A 21,611-nucleotide genomic window follows, 5' to 3' on the forward strand; every position below is an offset into this window, starting at 1 on the left:
GCAAATAGGGCCTACTTCTTTTTTGCATATGAAAAGCTGACATTTAGATTCAAACCATGCAAAAACCCCCTGCAAAGTAACCTTAGGTCACAGAAGGAATCTAATGACAAACTTTCATGCTCATTGTGACATATATTTCCAATAAAGCAAATTACATACAGTGGACAGCAAGATAATTTTCTCTACAGTGCTGCATTATGGCAGCAATGTTCCTCTCCTTGGAACAAATATGAAACATTCTCACATGCTTTGAAGCATTAAAAAAAAATCTTTGAACAGCCACAGAAAACAAAACCCTAATGTATTGAACTTCAAATCATAAGATCTTTCAGCCACCTGGGTCCTATTTCAGCAGGCTTCTTCCTTTGAAACCTATTTGTCAAACACAGTGTGTAGCTCCCAGGTGTAAGGTCAGATAAGGTGTCACTGAACCTCGGGCAGCTTTTGCCACGGCTCAAGAGGGCTGCACTGACCCCAGCAGACTGTTTTCCTCCTTACCCAAATCTGCCTCAGGCACAGACAGACAAACTGCTTTCAAGCATCCCCTCACTAGGCAGAACCCAGAGCAGCACTTACTTGTATGGGATGTGTTTGCTGCCATTGACAAGGGCGAGGATGACATTGCCCAGCGCGGGCAAGGAGAGGCAGAGGCCGGAGCTCCCCTCGCGGTTCTTGCTGAGCACTTTCACGCAGCTGCCCAGGTCAATAAGGTGCAAGCGGCTGCGACCTCCAGACACTGCCACAAACAAAGAGAGCAGACAGTTAGTGTGGGCTTCCAAAAGCAGCTTCCCAGGAAAGCAAAAGTCTCACTGTGACTTGTGACGGGGAAACAACCCAGGAGCCTTCCCTAATTCCCCTTAGCAGACACGGCTGTAGACATCCTGCTAACGCGCTGTCAGCGTTTATGGCTGTACATCGCTGTACATTGCTGTCTAATCTGAACCTGCTTAAAAATTGCTGTGTACTCACTCCTGCAAGCTTAACTCTGTGAGAGTCACAAATGTGACTATATTTTTTAAAATATAGCTCTATTAGCCTGAGTTGGCTCTGTTTCTGTCACTGTCACTATTTCTCTGTCTGGAAAACTACAGGCTGGGAATTCCTGCTTAGTAAGCAAGGATACTTCTCTTATTTTTCCATCCTGAATACTGTATGTTAAGAAGACACTGTGGCATCAGTGGGATGTTCAACTTTTCCTCAAGTCTATATACTTTCACAGTAGCATTTCAGCCAAGAAGTTTGCCAAGACACCAGAGGTGGATTGTGAGATAGCACCTCTGTTCTCAGAACAATGTCTGTAAAACCGGCAATAGATCTTTATAGTTTTATCTTGTTCACTCTGCATCAGCACAATACTTCCAGAGTGAAAAGATGCTAGCATTGAAACATCAATATTAACAGACATTTGCTCTCTTTAAAAATCTGTGCTTCCTTATGAGTCCAGGTTGGGAACTAAGTAGACTTCACAGAAGTGCTTGTAGCTCTCTACTGTCTCAGAACAATTTCCTAGCTGACTTTTTTTGGACCACACCTCCCTGTTCTCAAGAGTTAGTCTAGAAGCAGTCTGTAGAAAAAGGCAGATTTATTTCTAGGATCTTAACTCAATAGGTACAGAACAGAACAGAATCACTATGTTGTAAGAGAGAGGTAATACCAATACAGGAGGACAGAAACACACCTCCAACAGCAGGACAAATCATATCTTAGTTTAACTCTATGCAAGTTAATTCACAGCCATTTTGACACAGGATCTCAGCTTGTACATTTGGTAAGAAAAAAGAGAGATGAACAAAGACAGAAGACCTCCTTTGGGATTTGTGAATAATATTCCAAAACGTATCCAGTATCTCTGTCAACAATTTTTAAAATACAGTTACATCTGCTGCTTTAAAGTCCTCTTAGTTCTTCAGCTCTATCAGGTGTTATGTAACACTGGATTTCTATGTATTCCTGTCACCAGAAAGTATCCTCAGACACTATGAGCTCCTGCACTGACTGCAGAAAACCAAGTAAAGCACCTGTACCTCTGAACTGATCATGGAGGACCTTTGTCTCCCCTCTAAGAGTCTTTAAATTCCTTAAAGAGTCCCTGAGTCCTCTAACACCGCTATTCTCAGAAGGCTGGAATTCCTTACTTCAGTGTCTCACAATCATTTATTTAGAAAAACAAAGAAATGCATTTAGTTGCTACTGTAAATGACTGTAGGTGACTTTACTGGATCATATATGATAAATATTTCTTTTGCTAAAATTACCAGATGTCGGGGAAACAAAAGAAAATTCAAGAAATCACTACCTTTCAAAAACACATTGTTTCAACATATACTCCTATTACATAACTTGAGGAAATCTAGAATAAGATCACTTACTGTTTGTTTCTTTATTATTTAATTTACATGTTGAAGTAATATTTTTGAGATTGTAGATCCACTTGATTAATCTGAAAATGAAGCTATTTGTCAGGGAAGTTGTTCACTAATGTGCCTGGCTACCATAAAGAAAAGAAGTGGAACATCCTAACACTTGGGGTTTTTTCCTATGGTCAAAGAGACTTTGCAGAGCTGACAGCTGAAAAATGACAGTGATCCAGTTCTGCCACAATGTAATTTATTTCAATGGTGCTAAGCCTGCTTCATGACAATATTGGTAATGAATCTAACAAGGAGGTAAGTACAGTACCAACACCTTATTCTAACAGTCATTTTTTACCAAAATCACACGTTAGCCAGCCCTTTAATCTCTTATCCTTTAGAAGGTGGGTTTCTTTTCCCCCCCCCCTTTCTTCCTGTCCTTTTTTAATCCTGTTACTGGAATCTATATATCTCTACTACCTTCATGGGTTTTTTTCTGAGAAGTCCTTCATTACAGCAGGAGACAGTGATAATCACTAGGCGCCCTTTCTGAGCAGCTGGAATTCCCCCTCATTCAATTATCAGTGGGATCTGACCCTGCCTAGCTTGTAAGGCCACTCAGATATGGGAACTTGAAGACAGGAGGATGGTCTGGCCACGAGACAAAGATATAACTAGAGGCAGTGGGCAAAGCATGCCGTATTCTAATCCAACAGGATCGTGCCTTCTTTTTCTGAAATTATAACCACAAGACAATAATATTTTCCCTTTTATTAATGGCATTTGAAAGTAGAAGAAAAGGACTGTGTGTGCACGTACTTTCGTGTAGTAAAAAATATGGAGCATTAAATAATTGCAATAATTATTCTCTCAAAATCAGCCATCTTATTCATATAAACCAGTCTGTTTGAGTATTCACTGTCTTCCTTTCCACCGCAGGGTGGTTAATTAATAAATCTTTAGTTAATTGAGATTTCTGACTGCCAATTCCACAGGGGTTATTACTTAAATACATGCAAGCTGCATTTCCATTTAGAGGAACTTTTTGGTTTTTCTCTCCTGTAAGTACACTCAGTGCAAATTTTCTTCATTTAAACATTAGGTGTTAATACTGCAGTGCTGAACACTCACTACACATCACCTTGCAATCTATTCCTTATTACCAATAGCCTGTGCAGAGCCAGGAGCTGAAACATATGCTGTTTCTGAAGAATTGCTTAAGCCCATGAGTTTAAAGAAGGAGATTTCTCTGGTCTCTTTCAAACATTTCTCCCTGTAAAGAAATGATTATTTGAAAAAAATATTTTCAATGTCAGAGTTTTCTTTTTCAGTGGGGGTTCTTCCTACATTATACAAATCTTTTATCATTGGAATTTACTAACAAAACCCCCTCTCTGTATATCTTAAGTCATAAACAGTTTGGGAGACTTGAAACAGAAGACAAATATAATAAAAATATAAATGGTGTGAGAAAACAGAAAATTACAGAAACAAATTTAGACATGGAATCACCTTTTTCTGGGATATGGAAGTAAAGACACAACCCAGTGAAAGCATACATGACAAAGAGAGGAAACAAGCCTATTGGAAAAATCCAGACCCTTTACAAAGAACCATGAGAGTCCTTTGTGCACATATAGTTGGGCCAGCAACTAAAATATCATGTATCTCCAAGAAAGGGTATAGTTTATGGGTTGTCAACATCAGCTTCCCAGTTTATGGATTGCCAGCATCAGCTTCCACACACACTGCCCTATTTAGGTGCCAAAGAGGAACAGTTAACATAAGGGTGGCAAGGAATTCCAGTCACCACAATATTTTAATCCATGACCACAACACTATCTGTAAAGATAATAATAAAGGCCAATTTAAAAAGCACTTTTTTTTTTTTTTTTTAAGATACAGAGGCCCTCACAGGGCTGAGAACTGCCAGTGTCTCCACAAGGGCAACTAAACTGACAAGTGGCAGTAATAATCCCCAGTGACTTTTAATGGTCTTTGGTGGGTCTTCACCAGGAACTGTTCAGCCTGCTTGTATAAATGGCCCCACCCCACACTGAATGGAGAACTCAGCTGATTTTCACCACTAAAGAACATTCTTTGAAGGCCCACTTCCCAGAGGAGCAAGAGGACAGCTTACTTCCGCCCTTGCCGCTCTTCTCCATGCGGTACTGGTAGATGTGCAGCGTGAAGAGCATGTGGGAGTTGCGGTGATCCTCCTCGTCGCAGTCCCGCTGGCTGCTGCGCCGGGAGGCGATGGCGGCGTCCAGGAAGAAGGCGGCCTTCTCTGCCGTGGGGGCACGCAGCTCGCTCTGGTTCTGAAGCTGCAGTCAACACCAGGGAGAAACGGCTGAGAAACTCCCGCACAGGTAAACACCGCCCGACAACTTCCTGCAATCAACATGTGGTGTGGATACACTGCCTTCTACTGGGACCACAAATGAGGAGATGCCCAATGAGACCCTCCTGACACTGGCAGTGGCACTAGAATGCCCTCCAGGTGCCCTCATGGCTAGAAGTGGGAAAAAAAATTGCAGAAGACATGTCAATCCCAAACTCAGCAGCGGCGGCAGGGCTATGTGTTCTAACACCTTCAGAAAGTGTTACAAGGAAGCAGTCCACAGATAAATCTCAAAAATAACAGGACTGAAGCTTGTGTTCTGCCCCATGCCATATGAGGAGCAGCCCAAAAGAGAAGCCTTTTCCTTGCCCCTTCATACCACAAGTTTATTATGCACCTGCTCATAAGCCAGGACCTCAGACCCTGTCACCAGCCTGCTCTCAACTCTTCTAAGTGACAGACAACATATGAGGGCAGATATATTATTAAGCCCTCCTAATATTAGGAATGCCTGCATGTTTCATGTCACCTATGACTAGTTTGTCTGTGCATGGGACACAAGACTGCAATTTGATGGCATTAGTTTTGGCAGTACACAGAACTGGCCCACAGCCCATAGGATATATTTGTCTTGTCTGGCATAAAAACAGCAAGGAGCTCCCTGTTCATGGGGTTTGTTCCCCTGCCATATAATATAGCTGACAGTTAAGTTCTCCAAAAGACAGTAATTCTGTTTTCTCTTTACAAACATTATCCAGTCTGAGGAGGGTTAAAGCTGAGGCTGTGCATAGGATTCGGTGACACACTGAAGGCTAAGCTCTCTCAGGAAAGAGGGAGGGAGACAGGAAAGAGTTAACAAGGTCAGCAGAAGGCAGGCCAGTCTGTGGGCTGATCTCACTAATGTAAGCAACAAGAAAATGTGCATACTTGAAAAGGTCCAGTGACAGACAGTATGACATATGGTGATCACTCATTTGCTATACACACTGCTGATTCTGCATATCTGCATGGCTATAATATAATATAATATAATATCCTCCCTTCAGCTGAGGAAATGGAGAATTCAGGTGTACAGCACATGACTCCAGAATGTCTTGTAAGCACACATGAAAAGGCTTCTTTCCTTGTAATCTAATTCAGTCTTTCACACTTCAGATATATATACATGTATCATGGAGCTACCTCTTTTTCACTAATCCAAAATAATTAATTTTGTATATGTAGCTGTACTGTCTGTATCTATGTGAAAATAAGCTACCATAATGGAATATTTATTATTATTGTTATTGTGCAAAAACACCTTAGTAAGGAATTAAGTGCTAAGGAGATGCTGGTCGTGGCACAGTTATGTAACACGTGCAGTGTGCAAATTCTTAACTGAACCATCCATCACCCCAATGGGAACTGTGCAGACTCAAGTCTCTCAGATTTACCAGACTGCATCAGTTACAGGACACCAGAGGGTGAGATCTCTAGTGATACAGTGAGTGTTTCATAAAACGTTGAAGTCAGGAGTTAAATGAAAATGAGAACCCTAATTGTTATTTCAAATCAAAACACAACTTTTTACCAAGTCCTTAGGTAGAATGCAAAAGAATGCAAAATATGACCTAAGTATGCCTAAAAAGCTTAAACCACAAAGAGATAAGACACAAAATTTATTGCTTGCTGTTTAAAATCTCACAGTTCATGACTTGTGTGGATGTCAGTCATGATCTCTAGATGCTTGGAGGTGGATACAGGGTACATGACCCTGTAGGTCTGTTCCCTTCTCCCTCTATTCCCCATCCTGGAATAAGCAGGGCTCTCAACAAAAGCAGCCTTTGCCTTTCAGGATGAAAGAATATTTTCAAGCTACATCACTTTCTTCTCCTCCCTCTTCATCTCCTCATACAAAAGGCAGATTTACTCCCACTCAAAAAGCAAAATGAAAGAATAGGTCCCTTTTCCCCTCAGCCCAAAAGAAAAGGGAAAAAATAGGGCTGCTAAGAATTTCTCATAGTTACCCAGAAAATAGATGAGCCAGTTACTCATTCCTGCTAAAACTCCAAATCGGAGAAGAGTTTGAGTTTTTATTGACTTGCCCAGCTCAGGAATTTACTTCTTGGCAGCAATTAGTAAGTTGCAATTAATGTTCCCTACAACACTGCTAATGCAAATGCTATAAATAATGTCGTTTAAAAAGAAATAAACAGCCATATTAATGGCCTACAGCAATTTATGCAATAAATATTTTAGTTTGTTGTTTTGCAAAAGAGGGATCACACTTTTTTTTCTTTTTTCTTTTTTTTAAGAATGGGGTGAATTTTTGTTTGCTCTGAATGTTTTCACATTTTATTGCAAACACAAGCCCTTGCTCTATATCACTTATACCAGAGGTACAAATATTTAGGCCAAGAGAGCAGATGGCCCTGCAGCTGCAGGTCATAAAGTTCTTGCATGTTTTAAAGTAAACACTTTCAAATCTATAAACTCTATTCTCTGGGTAGCTCTTGAATTTGAACCATCTCTATAGATCCAGAAGAAACCAAAAAAGTCATGTTTACTTGTTTCAGTGTAAAATTGATCTTGGATTCACCTGCATGCCACAAATGGGGTCTTCACAAAGGTAGACACCTGGGGACTGGCCATCTTGCAGGCTGCCTGTAGCCACTTCTGACAACAGGTCCCTCAGATTTTCTTCTTTCCCCCACACTTCCACTGCAGATATCCGGACCGAAAAGCGCGCTCCTGTCTTCTCTTTGCGTTCATTAATCAACTTGAATAGCCACGAGATGGCACAAGGAATTATTCCAAGGTTCTGCATGGAATCATCCTTCCCAATCATGGTGTATGACTTCCCTGTCAGGAATGGGGGGGATGAAGAAAATATAACATCATTCCCAGGACCTTGACAGCCTTTTGCCAAGAGAGGTTATCCTGCACAGCATTCATGAAAACAACTTCACTACAACAAGAACAGTCAGAAATGGGAAAATATAGGCAGGGTAGACATAAGGACATGGAAAATGCAGATGAAATCTTGAGCTTCTTTCAAAAATCACTACCTGGTGCATTCCCCTGACATTTCCCATTCCCAAGCAGGGTGCTGCAGGCCCCCACCTTGCAATGCTGCAGCATCTGATGTGGTTGAATCATGGAGGAAATTGAGCAAAGCAGGAGTGCCGTGGTCTCTAAAGAACTCTACTTTGAATAATGTAAGTGTGGTATTCTTTCAATACCATTTTACTTCAAAGCACTAGACTGTATTTCAAATGCTGGAGTTGAGATTGATATAAACCTAATCCCAGAATCACACAGATGTAACTTAATTGAGAAAAAAATCCCCAAAACCAACCAGGTATATGTGATCACTTGCTGCAGAAATGGGTTCGCTACAATTAATATTTCCTCTGGGCCAAAACCATCTCCAATGGTTTTAACTCTGCAATTATAGCTCTGCCTTTTCTTTGCTGTAAAAGTTTGTTGATTAAGAATAGACACAGAGTACTGTCTTAAAATGCTTTAGGTGTCACTACTTATAATGCCTTTAGATGAGTTTTCTGAAACTCCTAAATTTATAAGCCAAATGATAAAGGTATACATCCTTTCAGGCAAGTACCTGTGGCTTCTTTACCTTGTTTCATTTCTTATGTTGAATCTATGTGCAAAAAGAGCAGTGAAAAAAATACTTCTATGCATGTGTCTCTGTCAAGGTCTGGGTAAGTCCATGGCTTTTGGAATGGTGGTGGTGCAGTTAACAAAGCAACTGCAGAGACCCAACTCGTGCTTCAGCAAAAGCCTAGCTGGGATATCTCTCTAAAGGATATGCAGCCTGTTCTCTGGTGGCTTCCTTTTCCATCTCATTTGCAATGTTGTGTTTGGCAGGTCACATCTAAGAGCTCATCCTAGTGTCATTCCTGCCTGGTCCAGAGGGGCCTTCTGGTGTAACTGGAACACCGACCTGCTCCATTCATTGTACCAGACTTGGCTGCATTGCAGCATTCAGAGCTCTCCAGGTTTTGTTGGCTATAATTTGGGATAATCATGGCCTGATACAGCTTGATCTTCTTTACCACCAGCAAAACTGAATTATCCTTTTAAGTTATATTTGTACATCTGTGGTTGTTTGATACAGTAAAGAATGGAAATCATTGCACACATGCATTAAACCCCTTTTCATTCAAGAGACAGTACTTCCAAAATACAAGTAGATAAACATGAACAAAACATATGATTACTCTCAAAATCCAGGTATTTCAAAATAATAGTGTGTTAATGATGATGATGATTGTCCTTTTTATTGTCCTTCCATGAATCCCTGAAAAATGATATTGAAGCACGTCCAAAGTGTGAGTTTTTATCCACCAGTAACATTCATCACCCATTAGAATAAGACTTGTTTGAGACACAGCAGGAAGAGGTCAGTAATGAGTGAACTGTCTAATCAGGGAATAGAGTATAAATCAAACTGAGTGCCCAGTCACACTCCATAAGAGAGCCATCATAAACATCAAGTACTTGAGTGAATACTCATAGTGCACAGCTTGATACAAGTGGCATTTGGGCAAACCAACACCAAGCACATTTGGAAAACTGTAGATCACTGTTGGACCATTCATTAACAACTGAAGACAATGAAAGACAAAATTGCTATAATATTTAAGGGCTGAAACACGCTGTCCAAATTTACACAATAAGAAAAGTGAATAAATGTGTAAGCAAGAGGTGAAGATGTAGCACGAGATCATGCACAGGTACTTTCAAATACAATTAATATGCACAGACAAATAAGTTTGTTTTCCTTAACCTAACAGATTAGCAATCCTGTATTAAAAATATTCATTTTGCTGCTTGAGTAGGGAAATTTAGCAATACCAACCAAGCTTGGCATGGCCAAAGCAGAACACGCAGCCATCTGCCCCATTGACCACAGACTGGATCACCTCAGCCACAGTCCCAGCACATACTTCGGCCTGTCACAGGTATTGGAAAAAAAAAAATAATAAAAATACAGGAAAGAAAAAAACCTGAAGCATTAACAATAATGAGGAAAATAATTATTTTCACCGGAAAGGTGCGTTAATGTCTTCCCTGCTCCAGATATCATGTTGAAGTAACAAAAAATCTAACCTGGCTTGTCTCATTCATGTGACCTGTGCTGTTGATGGGAATGACATTAATTGTATAAGCACATGAAGCAGGACTTTTGTTCTGGATCAAGTAAGTTTCATTCACTGATGCATAAACATCCTTTGTGGCATTAAAAAAATTTCACATATTGTAAGGGGGTGCAGTTGGTTTGTTAAAACTGCCTATTTAAGGGATTTTAAAATAAAGTTTTGATTAAAAAACAACACTGAGGAATTTTTGCATGCTCAGTTATTTGCCCAGTTATGGACTGAGTTTAATTCCACAAGCATGTGAGTAAGGAATGCAAAGGGAACAAACAGCTCTTTGGAATTAGCTAAGAGACCCAACATTATTATGAGTCTTCTCAGCTTTTTACAGTACTAGACGCCATTCTGAAGACTGTAGCAGTATTTTAAGGAGTACAACACAGAAATTTACCCCAGGCATTCTTGGATTTAAGGTTCAAGCAGGCTGAATGGTTGACAGTGCTCCTGCAGCAACTGCTTAACAACAGTGAATGAAACTCAATCAGAATTCACAGTTTAGGCCTCCATGGGAAGCACTTTGCATTTGACAACACATCAAGTAAATCCACCCTGGGTCATGGCTACTTCTAGACTATCTCTACAACAGAAAATAAAATGGGCCAAGAAAGGGACTGTTCACAGGCCAGCCCCTTGAACTGCATTGAGGCATTAGTCTGCAAGGTGCTAGCTGCTTGGACCAGGACTGGGTGAGGGACCGACCTAATGACACAATTATGTGACAATAATTTAGATGGCACTGTGTCCTAGATCTTTTTGGTTTATGAATACAGAGCCAGTCTTACAGGACTGTTTTCTAATTATACTTTGCAATGTTACTTTACTCTTTTACTGTCTTCATGACATTTAGGTAACATAGTTCATCAAACCAAAGTCTAATAAAGATAAGAAACCTGAATATATACTTATTAATAAAGACCTGTGGATTAAAGTCCCCATCATCTTATTGCAAACTGTAAAGTAGAACGCTGTAAAAATAATCCTCAATCCCTTAGTTAATAGAGGATTGCATTAGAGAACTGTAGTTCTGATCACATCTCTGTAAACACCCAATAATAATATTTTAGAATATACAGTAACTTGTTGATATTGAGGATTTTCCTATTAGGCACCATTTAGCACTATTATTGAAAGTATAATTTTAGGAGAAATTATTTACAGTAAAGAATAAAGAAATCACACCATTATTCAGCAAAAATTTAATAAACTGAATTCATTATTGATGGCCGTGGCAGACCAAATTCAGCCCTGGTAGAAGTCCACTGAAAGTTCAACTGCTGCAGCAGAAATCAGTTGGCTCTGGTGCTCACCTCTGCTTAGATAACTCTTCTGATCATACAGGGCCTACCTGTGATGCATCCTGAGGGAAAACTGCATCAAAAGCAAACATCTTGGGTGGAACCTGGCTGCCCCTTTTCTGGAAAGCATTCTGACCTCCGCAGGCCAGCGGGTCATACAGCGTGATCTGCTTCTTGCGGGGGTCAACTTTTAGGAAAGAGCTGGACTCAGACGTGTCTCTGGCAAGCGTGGAAGAAATGCGCACCATGACTTTGACCTGCCAGCAAACACACAAAAGATGAGCACGTTTCATTAGTTTCATTGGTTGCTCTACAACTGGTATGTTGAATGAATTTTCCAGCTACTCTTGACCAAACCATATTTGCTTTTTGTAGCTAGTGTCTCGGTGGAGGACAGTGAATATGCAGGTACTATTAGGCAGAATTTATCCTAAACTACAAAGTGAATGAAGCCAGAACTCTCAATCTATTTCAACAAGCAACTTGTGTATTGAGAATTACAATGCACATCATGATGTTTTAGTGTCAGTACTACTCAAGTACAGTGAGGAAGTATTACAGCACCTTGCCTTACTCTCAATATAAATTGAAAATTAACTGTACCCTGGTGGCCCAATTAGGAAAGCTGAAAGGTACTCTAGACTCCTAAGCTTTCAGAACTGCTGTGGTTTGTACGAAACAGCCTGACCAATAAAAGTCCATAAAAGGCAGATCTATAATTTACACCTTTGCAATTCTAATCCAAAGCGAAGATGAAATGCACAGTTCTGAGTGCTGTCATCAAAGAGTTGTGAAAAGAGTCCCATTTTAATGGTCAGATTTTGAAATTACCATCAAGGAAGAGAATGTAATAAGCGATAAAAGATTTGTTAAAACATGTTAGCTCACAACTCATTAAATAGCTACACAATAAGATGTTATTCCTGAGACAAAAATAAATCTTCATAGATTTAATGAGTTTATTCTGTATCCTTAGCTGAGTTGGTAAGCAATTTTGTTAGTAAAACTGATGACAATCAATCCAGCTTTGGTTTTCCCCCAGAAATTCACAACTAGCAGACACATGAGCTCCAGACTTTAGAGGGTGGACACCACCTGTCTGCCACTCCTAGTCGCACCTGCACAACCTTCTCCTAGAGCAGATTGGCATTCATGCCAACTAGACAGAACTTTTAGGTTAATGCTCCTTAATCATATGTCACTTCTATCAAACCCACCCACGTTTAGCATGCAAGTGACCACAAAGGGTTATGTCAGCATAGGGTGGGAGCACATCTGCTGCTGGAATGGCAGATGCATTCCGGGAGGAGGTTGTAACCCCTGAAGCTGGGCTGCAGTTCCTGTTGGTCTCACTGAGACTCGTGCCCTTTGTATGCAGGTGTCATCTCATGCTGGCCCAAGCTCATCCTGCATGCAAATAAATCGGCTGCTTTGAGAAGTAAAATCTGGGAAAATTCATTTTTGACACAACTCCTTTGAAGACAACAGAATGAGACCAGAGATTAACTAGTATTATTCAGTATTACTGTGACATCTTCTCTGTATGACAGTGACTCAAATGGGTAATTTGACTCCAGTATTTTAACCCAGCAAAACAAGTTGCCATTAAATGGTGAAATGGTCACAAATCTGCTTACACTATTTCAGTTTTACACAAATATCCAAGGGAAAAAGGAAAAGTACCACTTGGGTAGGAATGTGTCCTCTTGCTCAGCTGAGCTGCTTATGAAACTTAACCTCTAACTGTAAAAAGCCACGTCTAATGTCTTGCCAAAGGCATTCTTCTGGACCCAACCCTAAGCAGAGCTGCTTTCTGATGAGGACAACAGCAGCCAACACACCCAGTCAGTCAGTCCACATGAACTGGGCAAGGTCTGTTTATTCCACCCCTAGGTCTCCTGGAAGATCGGAAGGGAAGCACTGGTCAAGTTAGCAGGGAGGGAAAGGAGCACAACTATAAATCCATGGGGAGCAAGAAAACAAAGGGCAGTATCAATCCTGTGCTGTTTTCCTATTTTCAACTTCATATGCCTTTGGCTTTCTTTTACTGTGTCCCACATTTTTAAGTAGATGCCAATATCACGAGAATCAGACTGATCTGCTGGGAAACAAATGCTATTGTTCAACTACTTTAAATAAAATATTTGCATGCTTTAGAAAGCTCTTTCCCCATAAGTTTATGTGTATTTTTGGCTGCTGTGAAACCATGTCCTCCAGCTCCTTGATCTTTGTGTGCAAAGGAGAACTAACAGAATACTCTGGGCTAAGTTTTTTGGGGTTTTGGAGAATGGACAGTGCATGAAATTTAACAATCTTCCATATACAGGCAGTCTAAGAATTCTTTCTGGCCTCAAGCTGTATGGGCTTGCAGTGTTAACAGAAGCTACACTGGCTTTGTTATGATATAAAATCACTGGCATGGGTCCAGATTTAAACCTGTTCACACAAAATCAGATTAATACCTGCCACTTCTTACTGAAGGAATACTGTAAATCCTCCTAACTTCCAACAGCTATAGTGATAGAACTCAAGGCATCAGTTTCCTCTTTCCCACAAGTAAAATACCAGTTTAACTGAAATCCTAAAAATTTACTACCATCAAATAACTGGAATGAACCTCTATTAAAAAAAAAAAAAAAGTGCTCAACTCAGAAGCCCCAGGAACTGTCAAACAGCATATATTCTCCTCAATACTGCCAAATATAGTCATTTCTCATGAAAAATACTGCTATTTCCATAAACCTTTGTACTTCTGTGCATTAGGGATTTTGTTTTGAGACCTAATGGTTCACAGAATCACAGAATCCCATGGTTTGGATAAAAACCCTGTAAGATCTTGAGTTCAACTGTTAACATATAACTGCCAAGTCCACCACTAAGCCATGTCCCTAAGTGCCATGCCTACACAGAATCCTAGAATAGTTTAGGTAGGAAAAGATCACGTTCATATGCTTTAGGGTAGAGGAATATTATAATTATTGTATGTGAATATCCTCTTAGCTGGACCACTTTTTACTCATCATGAAGATGTCTGTGTGCCTTGGGACACTGCATCAAAGGTAGTTCTGCTCACCTCCTTTTAGATCAACCTACAGGAGTTGTCCCCATCTGAGTCAGTTGTCTGACCCCTTTTGCAGGCAATAGAGAGGAACAGACATTTCTAGCACTAAATTTGCATGTTCTGTTTTATAACAGATGAATTCCACAAATACCTCTTGCTTTCTCTATAACACCACAGGCATCCTAAAAGTTTACCTGAGATGTAGGTGCCTACATTGTAGGCTGCCTAAAGTTATTCTTTTGGCACCAAGCATAATAAAAATGCTCTTTCTGGGAAGCGCAGTGCCTGGCCCAAATTCCATAGCACACACACAAAAATCTGTGTGACAGTGTCCAGCAATAATACATGTCAACATAAAAATAGGCACGTGAGTGTCATGGACACAGAATGCAAGTAGTAACAATAGATTATTTGAACTCATCTGGAAATTTGTAGGCACTTAAATATCTTCCAGGCCAGTTTCACACTAGTGCAATCCTCTCAAATTACTCTTGATTTACATTACATTAACTGAGAAAACAATTAGATCCCATCTGTGCAGACTGTATGTCCCCTATATTCCATGGGAGCTATGACTCTAACAAAAACCCAATGGGCAGGCAAAACACAGGCAAACTTCTGTCCTGAGAAACACATTCAGAAGTACATATGTAACAGTGGCACAATGAACTAGGCAGACCAAAACAGATTTTAAAACATCTGAGCCACATATATCTTCTGAGAAGACAGGCAAGCTTATGGTCTGGGAATCAGCCTGAGACTGGGGACCTAGGACCGATCTTGATGGCTGTGTCCAAATGCAGAATGACTGAGCTTTTGGGGCAGTCTGTCCACCTGTCCACCTGTAGAGGAGGCAGAGTCACAACTTACTTCACTGCCAGGCCCACTGAGAGATTCAGCCACTGCCTGGCCTCAAAGATCTGGCAATAGCCATTTTTTCCACGCCCCATTATGAAACATTATTATGCCTGCAACCTAAATCCAAGAATTCAGGCAAAGCATTTCCCAACAGTAGTACAAGAGTAAATCAACTAACAGCAGTAGAAATGATGGGAGATCACAGCTTCCCACTCTGCTGTTTCACAGTCCTTCATGCAATTTATAGCTGGGGTATTAGCAGGGGAGGCTCAGAGTCTGTGCTGGCCCCTTAAAATCCACACCACAGGAGAGGCGGCAAAAGGATGGGCAAATGTAACTCAGCCAGCTATGGGAACAGCACAGGACCTTACTGGACTTTAAAAGTTCAGGTCAATTTAAGGAACAGACAGGCTGAAGATCATGGTGCTGCTCTGGGGAACTCAGAAATACGGTACGGTTAATTTGAAACCTGCTGAAAAGTGAAGTTTAAGAACGCTAATACTTTATGCTTGCAATTTATATTTAAATAAAGCATAAAGTGAACTTCTCTTTAAAAAGAATAAAGGTTTTCAGCTTCACTTCCTTCTGTCACTACTTCTGTCACTACTTCTTCAGTCCACTGCTACAGTTTCCCACTAATCTCTTGTAATTGAAGCATCTCAGAGACACCACTTGCAATTAATGGGAGCACTCAGTCTGCCAGAAACTCTCGTTTGAATTCCAGCCATCAGGTCTTGGCAGTGCCCAGCCTTAGATGCACCTCTGACTGTTCCTATGGGGAAACATGAAAGCAATCTCCTGAGACATGTGCTCTTGGTAAAACAAACCACCTGGACCTAATTTTGATCTAATGCTACACCCATGCAAATCTGGCTGAACTCAGCAAGAATTACTCTAGCCTAGGAGTGGAGAGACAGAATAAAAGAAAAGGTCACTTATTCTCCATCACTACTGTGCCTTTTACAGGATATAACTTCTCCTCTTAGGTCTGCTCATGCTGGTAGCATTTTTTAATGTGTTTTCTCTTATGAGTTTACAGTATTTCACTAGACAACTATTTAATCCAACAGCACCCCCGTTTACTTCTCTGCATTTCAGTTCCTGCCTTCATAGACAAGACTTGTTCTTAGATGAGTTCTACAGTCATTGAACTCCACAATATTACTCCAGATGTGAAATGCCACATCTAAAAAAAGAATCAGAGCTCTACTGTTCAGGCTTCCTCAACAGCTTTGGGGGTGTTTTTTTGTGTATTTGTCTATGTAATTATTTCACACATACATGCATGTATTTCAATTATATGCATAATTTTTTAAAGCATATACATTTTCTGAATATTTTTTTTTCATAAATTTCTCTCTAAACAGCAATTATTGGTATGATGGGTTCCTTCATGGGGTACCATTCAGTAGCTTACTTCTAAGATCAAGAGAAAGCCTAGGGGAAATGCTGTATTATCACTATGCTACTGTACTGTAAAAATAAGCATAAAACTTTTAATCAACTCCATGAAATTTTCAGTTGCCTGAACCATTTTTCTTTCTGCTGTTTTATCTGATGCATCCCTATAAACACACCTACTATTTCTCGAAGAAGGAATTTGCTAATTGCAGGATTTTCCCCAGATAAACTCAATTTGTGACCTGTTGCAGACCTTTTGTTATGCTCATACTCTGTGGAGAAGGACAAAGGTTCAGCACACTCTGCAAAGCAGAACTAGTGCCAAAGAAATTAAAAAAAGAAAGCAGAGTCCAGGCACTGACACTGCCATGTCTCCTGTGCCCACAGGGGTCTGTCTGCAGGACCAGCAGCAAAATGAGCAGGGCAGGTGGGAGAGGCAAAGCTGTGTCCAATCTGTATCACACACCAACAGCTACAAACACGTACTGCAATGAGATCCACACTGGGGATGTTATAACTTCCTTCTACTCTTGCCTGTAAGATTTCATTTGGGGTTCATTATCTAATTACTGCAGGGACGGGGCTAGACAGCTGTTGCTTCAGGCACTGTGCTTGCCTTTATGAGCTGCTTTTCTCATCAATCATTTGAGCAGCTTCTGCTGGATGTGTGCTGGGTAGTGGTGGGAGGCAGGAGCTGCAGTGCAGTCACACGAGAGACAGGCCAGCCAGGACTATTGAGCTGTTTCAGCACTCCATCAATGTAATGGCAATCACTGGCTGCAGGAATAGCCTTATTGGAGGTTAATGAAGAGTGGGTTTTGTAATTTCTCACTGTTACAGTTGTAAATAATGGTGTGAGACATGCATTTTTGCTGTAGCCAGCTGCAAAGTACTACAGCACAAGAAAATCTAGGCCATCCCTACGCTTGTGCACATACATGCTTTTGCACGAGGGATGCAAAGTTTGAAACCTTTTTACTGTGCTCAGACAATATGAGACCACCTGTTAAGTAAGTTAAAGGATTTTTCTTACAGATTATGAGACAATTAGTTGATCATGCTAACCTGAAATCTAGGAAGTCAAGATAAACAGACTGACCCAGAATGCAACAAATGCAGCATTGTATGAGTGGACATTGCTTTAATGGAAATATGACTACATTTAGAAAAAAACACAAACAAATAAACTCAGATGAATTATGCCAGTGTAACCTGGTCAGGAAGCATGTGCAAATAGGCCTTGTTGTCCTTGCTTTCTGTTTTCACAAAGGTAACACTCCTAGGCTTCAGCACAAATTAGAAAATACATAGACCTGCTCACTCTTGCTGTTGGTGGAAATGGCTGTAATGATGCTGATGCTTTGGACAAGCAGTGAAAATAACTGAAAAAGCAACAGCATTGAAGCATGCAGGTCTCCTCTTTTGTTACTACAGTTCCTCTGTTTCTATCTTGGGTAGTTGCTAAAACTTTACTGGTGCATAAATGCCATCCTGTACAGCAGTGGAACTAATCTGGACCTCTAGCAATAATGGGAAGTAGTGGCTACACACTGTACCCAAACACCAATCGTGTTATTCAAAAAATTTGCACTTATCATGATTGCACACTTTTTCAGTTGGACAATGCAACTTTAATAATAAATTCAGTAAAATCTGGTGTGAGATATGGTCAGGTCACAGGGCACAGCTCAGTGGTTTCCTGTACTCTTCATGGCAGCAGTAGCTGTGACTTTGTCACTATGGTTTGGTACAGTTGAAAGGCAACGCTGAGCATCAACACTATCTGAAACCAGCATTTGCATCAGACCAACCATTCAGCTCTAACATTTCTACTTCAGCATTTACTAGATTCTAAATTAACAGAGAGCACTGCAACTTTCTTCTACTTGAAAAAAATTAATTAAAAAAAAAACCAACCCCCCCAAAAAACCCAAAAAAAAATACCAACCAAAATAACACCCCAAAACCAAACCAAACCCAACCCAACCCCCCCGCCCCCGCAAAAAAAACAACCCCCTCCCTCAAAAAAAAAAACTCCAAAGAAGACATGAGGATCAACCCATCATAGAAAACAGTCTTTTTAAAGGCTCCCCACATGCAGACCGGGTTCCTGGCTTTCCTTTTGCTTCCTTATGATCTCTTTAAGGTAAGTCTGTGTTTCAGAACTGCATAACTAGGCAGGAGGAGGATTTTTCCCAGCTTCTGACATTCTCCATATACCTGTATTTATGATGGGACCAACTCTTTAAACATCACTGAGAGTGGCATTTTCATAAGAACTGAACAAGCCAAAACAGCCTTCAACAATCCCAGCATGAACAACATGGGATCAGCTGGCAAATCTTGCCTTCCCTGCAGCAGTGGATCTGCAGGTAGGTAAGCCTGCACCCACTGCCTACTGGCTCCCACACACTACTGCAAAAATTTACTCTGCTTCCCCTACTCTGAGGAGAATTTATTTTTCTGTGCACAGGACAAGTACAGTTCACTGCCATGATTTTCAAGATCTCATCTTTTCCTTCAAAATCAAGCACATATTTCCCTTCAGTGATTTTTAGAGTGTTTCCCCCTTCCTTTCTTCCTAGTTATTACAATTTTTTCCAAATAGTCTTTAGTCACACAGTATCTATGTAGTAAATTAAACAAGATAAAAACTTCTACCTGGCACAAAATGGAGAACTGGAATTCCCTGTAATTCTTGCCCTCTGCTATGGTATGGCCATACCCAACAGTCTGCAAGATGCTCCCTTGTCCATGCTAATTTAAGAACCATGCCTGGAATTGTTTGGGAGAGACAAGTGCCCAACTCCATGGCAGGGACCTTGTTAACAATGCAGAACTACAAGGATTGAGTGCCAGTGCCCAGGAATGTTTCTTGTTCCTGTTTAATTCATTTTATAGTCTGCACCAGGTTTAGTTCCTTCCCTGTAACTGGGGTATGGGTCTGTTCTGGATTTATGATGGGAACGGTGTTGATGGCACAGGGACATTATAGGTACTGCTGAGCAGAGCTTATACAGAGTCAAGGCCTTACAGCATCTCATGTCACCCTGCCACCAAGTAGCCTGTGGGTGTGCACAAGAAGCAGGAAGGGGACACAGTTGGGAGGGATGACCTCAAGTACCTGAAAGGATATCCCCCACAGCATGGCAGCCCAGCATATAAATCTGGGGGAAGCAGGAGAAAGAGGGAGATGATCAGAGTTACGGCCATTACACATGAGGAAGCCCTGCTTTCCTGGAGATGGCTGAGCACTGCCCACCAATGGGAAGTAGCAGATTAATTCCTTATTTTGCTCTGCCTGTGCCTGAAGCTTTTGCTCTTTCTAATAAACTGTCTGTATTTCAACACACAAGCTTTCCCTTTTACCCTTCTGATTCCCTTGCACATCCCACTGGGAGAGAGGGAGCAAGAAGCTGTGTGGGGCTGAGCTGCCTGCCTTATGCCACAGAATTGTCCCAGTCACAGATCCTTGCACAGCTTAGCCATGTTTAGCATTGTCTAAGTTAAATACAAGAAACTCAGTCTGTGCAGGAGTGGCCTTCCAAGCATGTGATGTGCCATATGTCGCTCTGTTCTATCCCAACCTGGCTGGATATGAACAGATCCTACAGACAGATCAGCCAAACCCATTAAACACATTTGCAGCATCAGCAAGGCAGGCTCTCTAAAGGAACTTCTCTGCTCTGGTGATGGATGGCAAGGCTGCTGTCACTCCTGCTGCCTGCAGGAGGCTGCCATCAGCCCCCTGGGGAGGAGGAGACAGCAATGGTGACTCACTTGGCTCTTTCTCATAGGCCGTGCTCTTATCCTGCTGCTGTGCACAAAGACTGAAGAGAACTTTGCTTTCCTTATTTCAGCTTCCTCTTAGAAACCTGCCCTTCCAGCAAAACATGACTGAACTGCCTTGGCTGTCACAAGGACTGGTGTTGATGGAAAGCAGAAGCAGTATCAACAGTAGCAATATCTCAAGCACGTGCCTTGATAATTATGTCTGCTATATTCTTTCTTAAAGCCCCAGTTTCCCTTCTGGGGAAGCTGTGGAAGAGGTGCACAGGATGCAGCTTGGTAAGTACAAGCAGCAGGTCATCTTACCACTAATTAAAGAAAGTGCAGCTCTGAGGGCTTCACATTATATATTCTCAGGTGATGAGGAATTCCAAGATGAACAAGGCTCTCTGTTTGGTTTTTTTTTTTTTTTTGTCTAAGGAAACAAGAATTTCTATGGAAAGAATGCAGATAAAAGACAAAGTTTCCTTTTCACATGTCTTTGAGATGTCTTTTCAGTGTTAGAGAAAAAAGGGATATACAGGTATTGCAAAGAGATGTATAATCACAATTGTAAGCTTTTCCATTATTTATAAAGATGATCTCCATGACTGCATACAAAAGCAGATTCCCCAGTCCGCACATAAAATTGTACGCCACGGCACCATAAATAACAAGCGGCAATACAATCAGACAAGAAGGATTTACATTATTTAAACCAAGCCAGAAGTGAAAAATTGCAGCTTAATGCATATAAGTGTGGAAAAAAAGATCTGTAAAACTTTGGAGTGGCAGCTGGTAATGACAGGCAGTAAATAAAAGGGATAGTTCTCACTAGAAATTTGGGGAATCATGGTGAGGAAAAAAATCCCAAAGAAAGCACAGGGCTGCATTGTAAAAGAGAGTCTATATAAATGGAAGGGGGTACAATCATCATATTAGGAAATATAGGTGAGATATCTAATAAGTGCTTGGGTATTCAGAGGAGAAATCCAGTCTCCAGAGGGAATATAAGCAGCCTCCAGCACTATATGTTGCATGAAATAATCAGTAGAATCTTCAAGGTGCAGAGCTGGATGCTTTAGTGAGGAATGTAATACATCACTGTGTCATTGAATTCAGCAATAATTCCTCATTTACCTGGAAGCATATGAGATGAGGATTTGACCTTAGTTAGGAAAAACCAGCAATAAAATTAAATTTGGAAAAAAGGAAATTATAAGACCTGAGTTCAAGCGATGATATGATCTACATTGCCAGTGAACATTTCAATGAAGATCCCTCAGGGCTTTGCAGTCTTCTGACAGGATCAAGACATATATTTACAATTATTCTTAATTTGCAATGGCAGAAATAAAGCCTAAGAGTAAATAAATC

The 21,611-nt window shown here is 40.8% G+C and overlaps 1 protein-coding gene across 1 annotated transcript in view; it reads right to left on the reverse strand.

Moving 5' to 3' along the window:
• KIF26B (kinesin family member 26B) overlaps window positions 1-21,611 on the reverse strand; it is a 274,047-nt gene that overhangs the window by 53,211 nt on the left and 199,225 nt on the right. The window contains exons 6-10 of the mRNA XM_063151906.1: window positions 11,197-11,403; window positions 9,554-9,647; window positions 7,271-7,533; window positions 4,492-4,675; window positions 577-736 (exon numbers count right to left, since the gene is read on the reverse strand). Coding sequence (XP_063007976.1) covers window positions 577-736; window positions 4,492-4,675; window positions 7,271-7,533; window positions 9,554-9,647; window positions 11,197-11,403 — 908 coding nt within the window. The remainder of the gene's footprint in view (window positions 1-576; window positions 737-4,491; window positions 4,676-7,270; window positions 7,534-9,553; window positions 9,648-11,196; window positions 11,404-21,611) is intronic.

Source organism: Melospiza melodia, chromosome 3, assembly GCF_035770615.1.
Source record: "Melospiza melodia melodia isolate bMelMel2 chromosome 3, bMelMel2.pri, whole genome shotgun sequence".
Taxonomy (NCBI): domain Eukaryota; kingdom Metazoa; phylum Chordata; class Aves; order Passeriformes; family Passerellidae; genus Melospiza; species Melospiza melodia.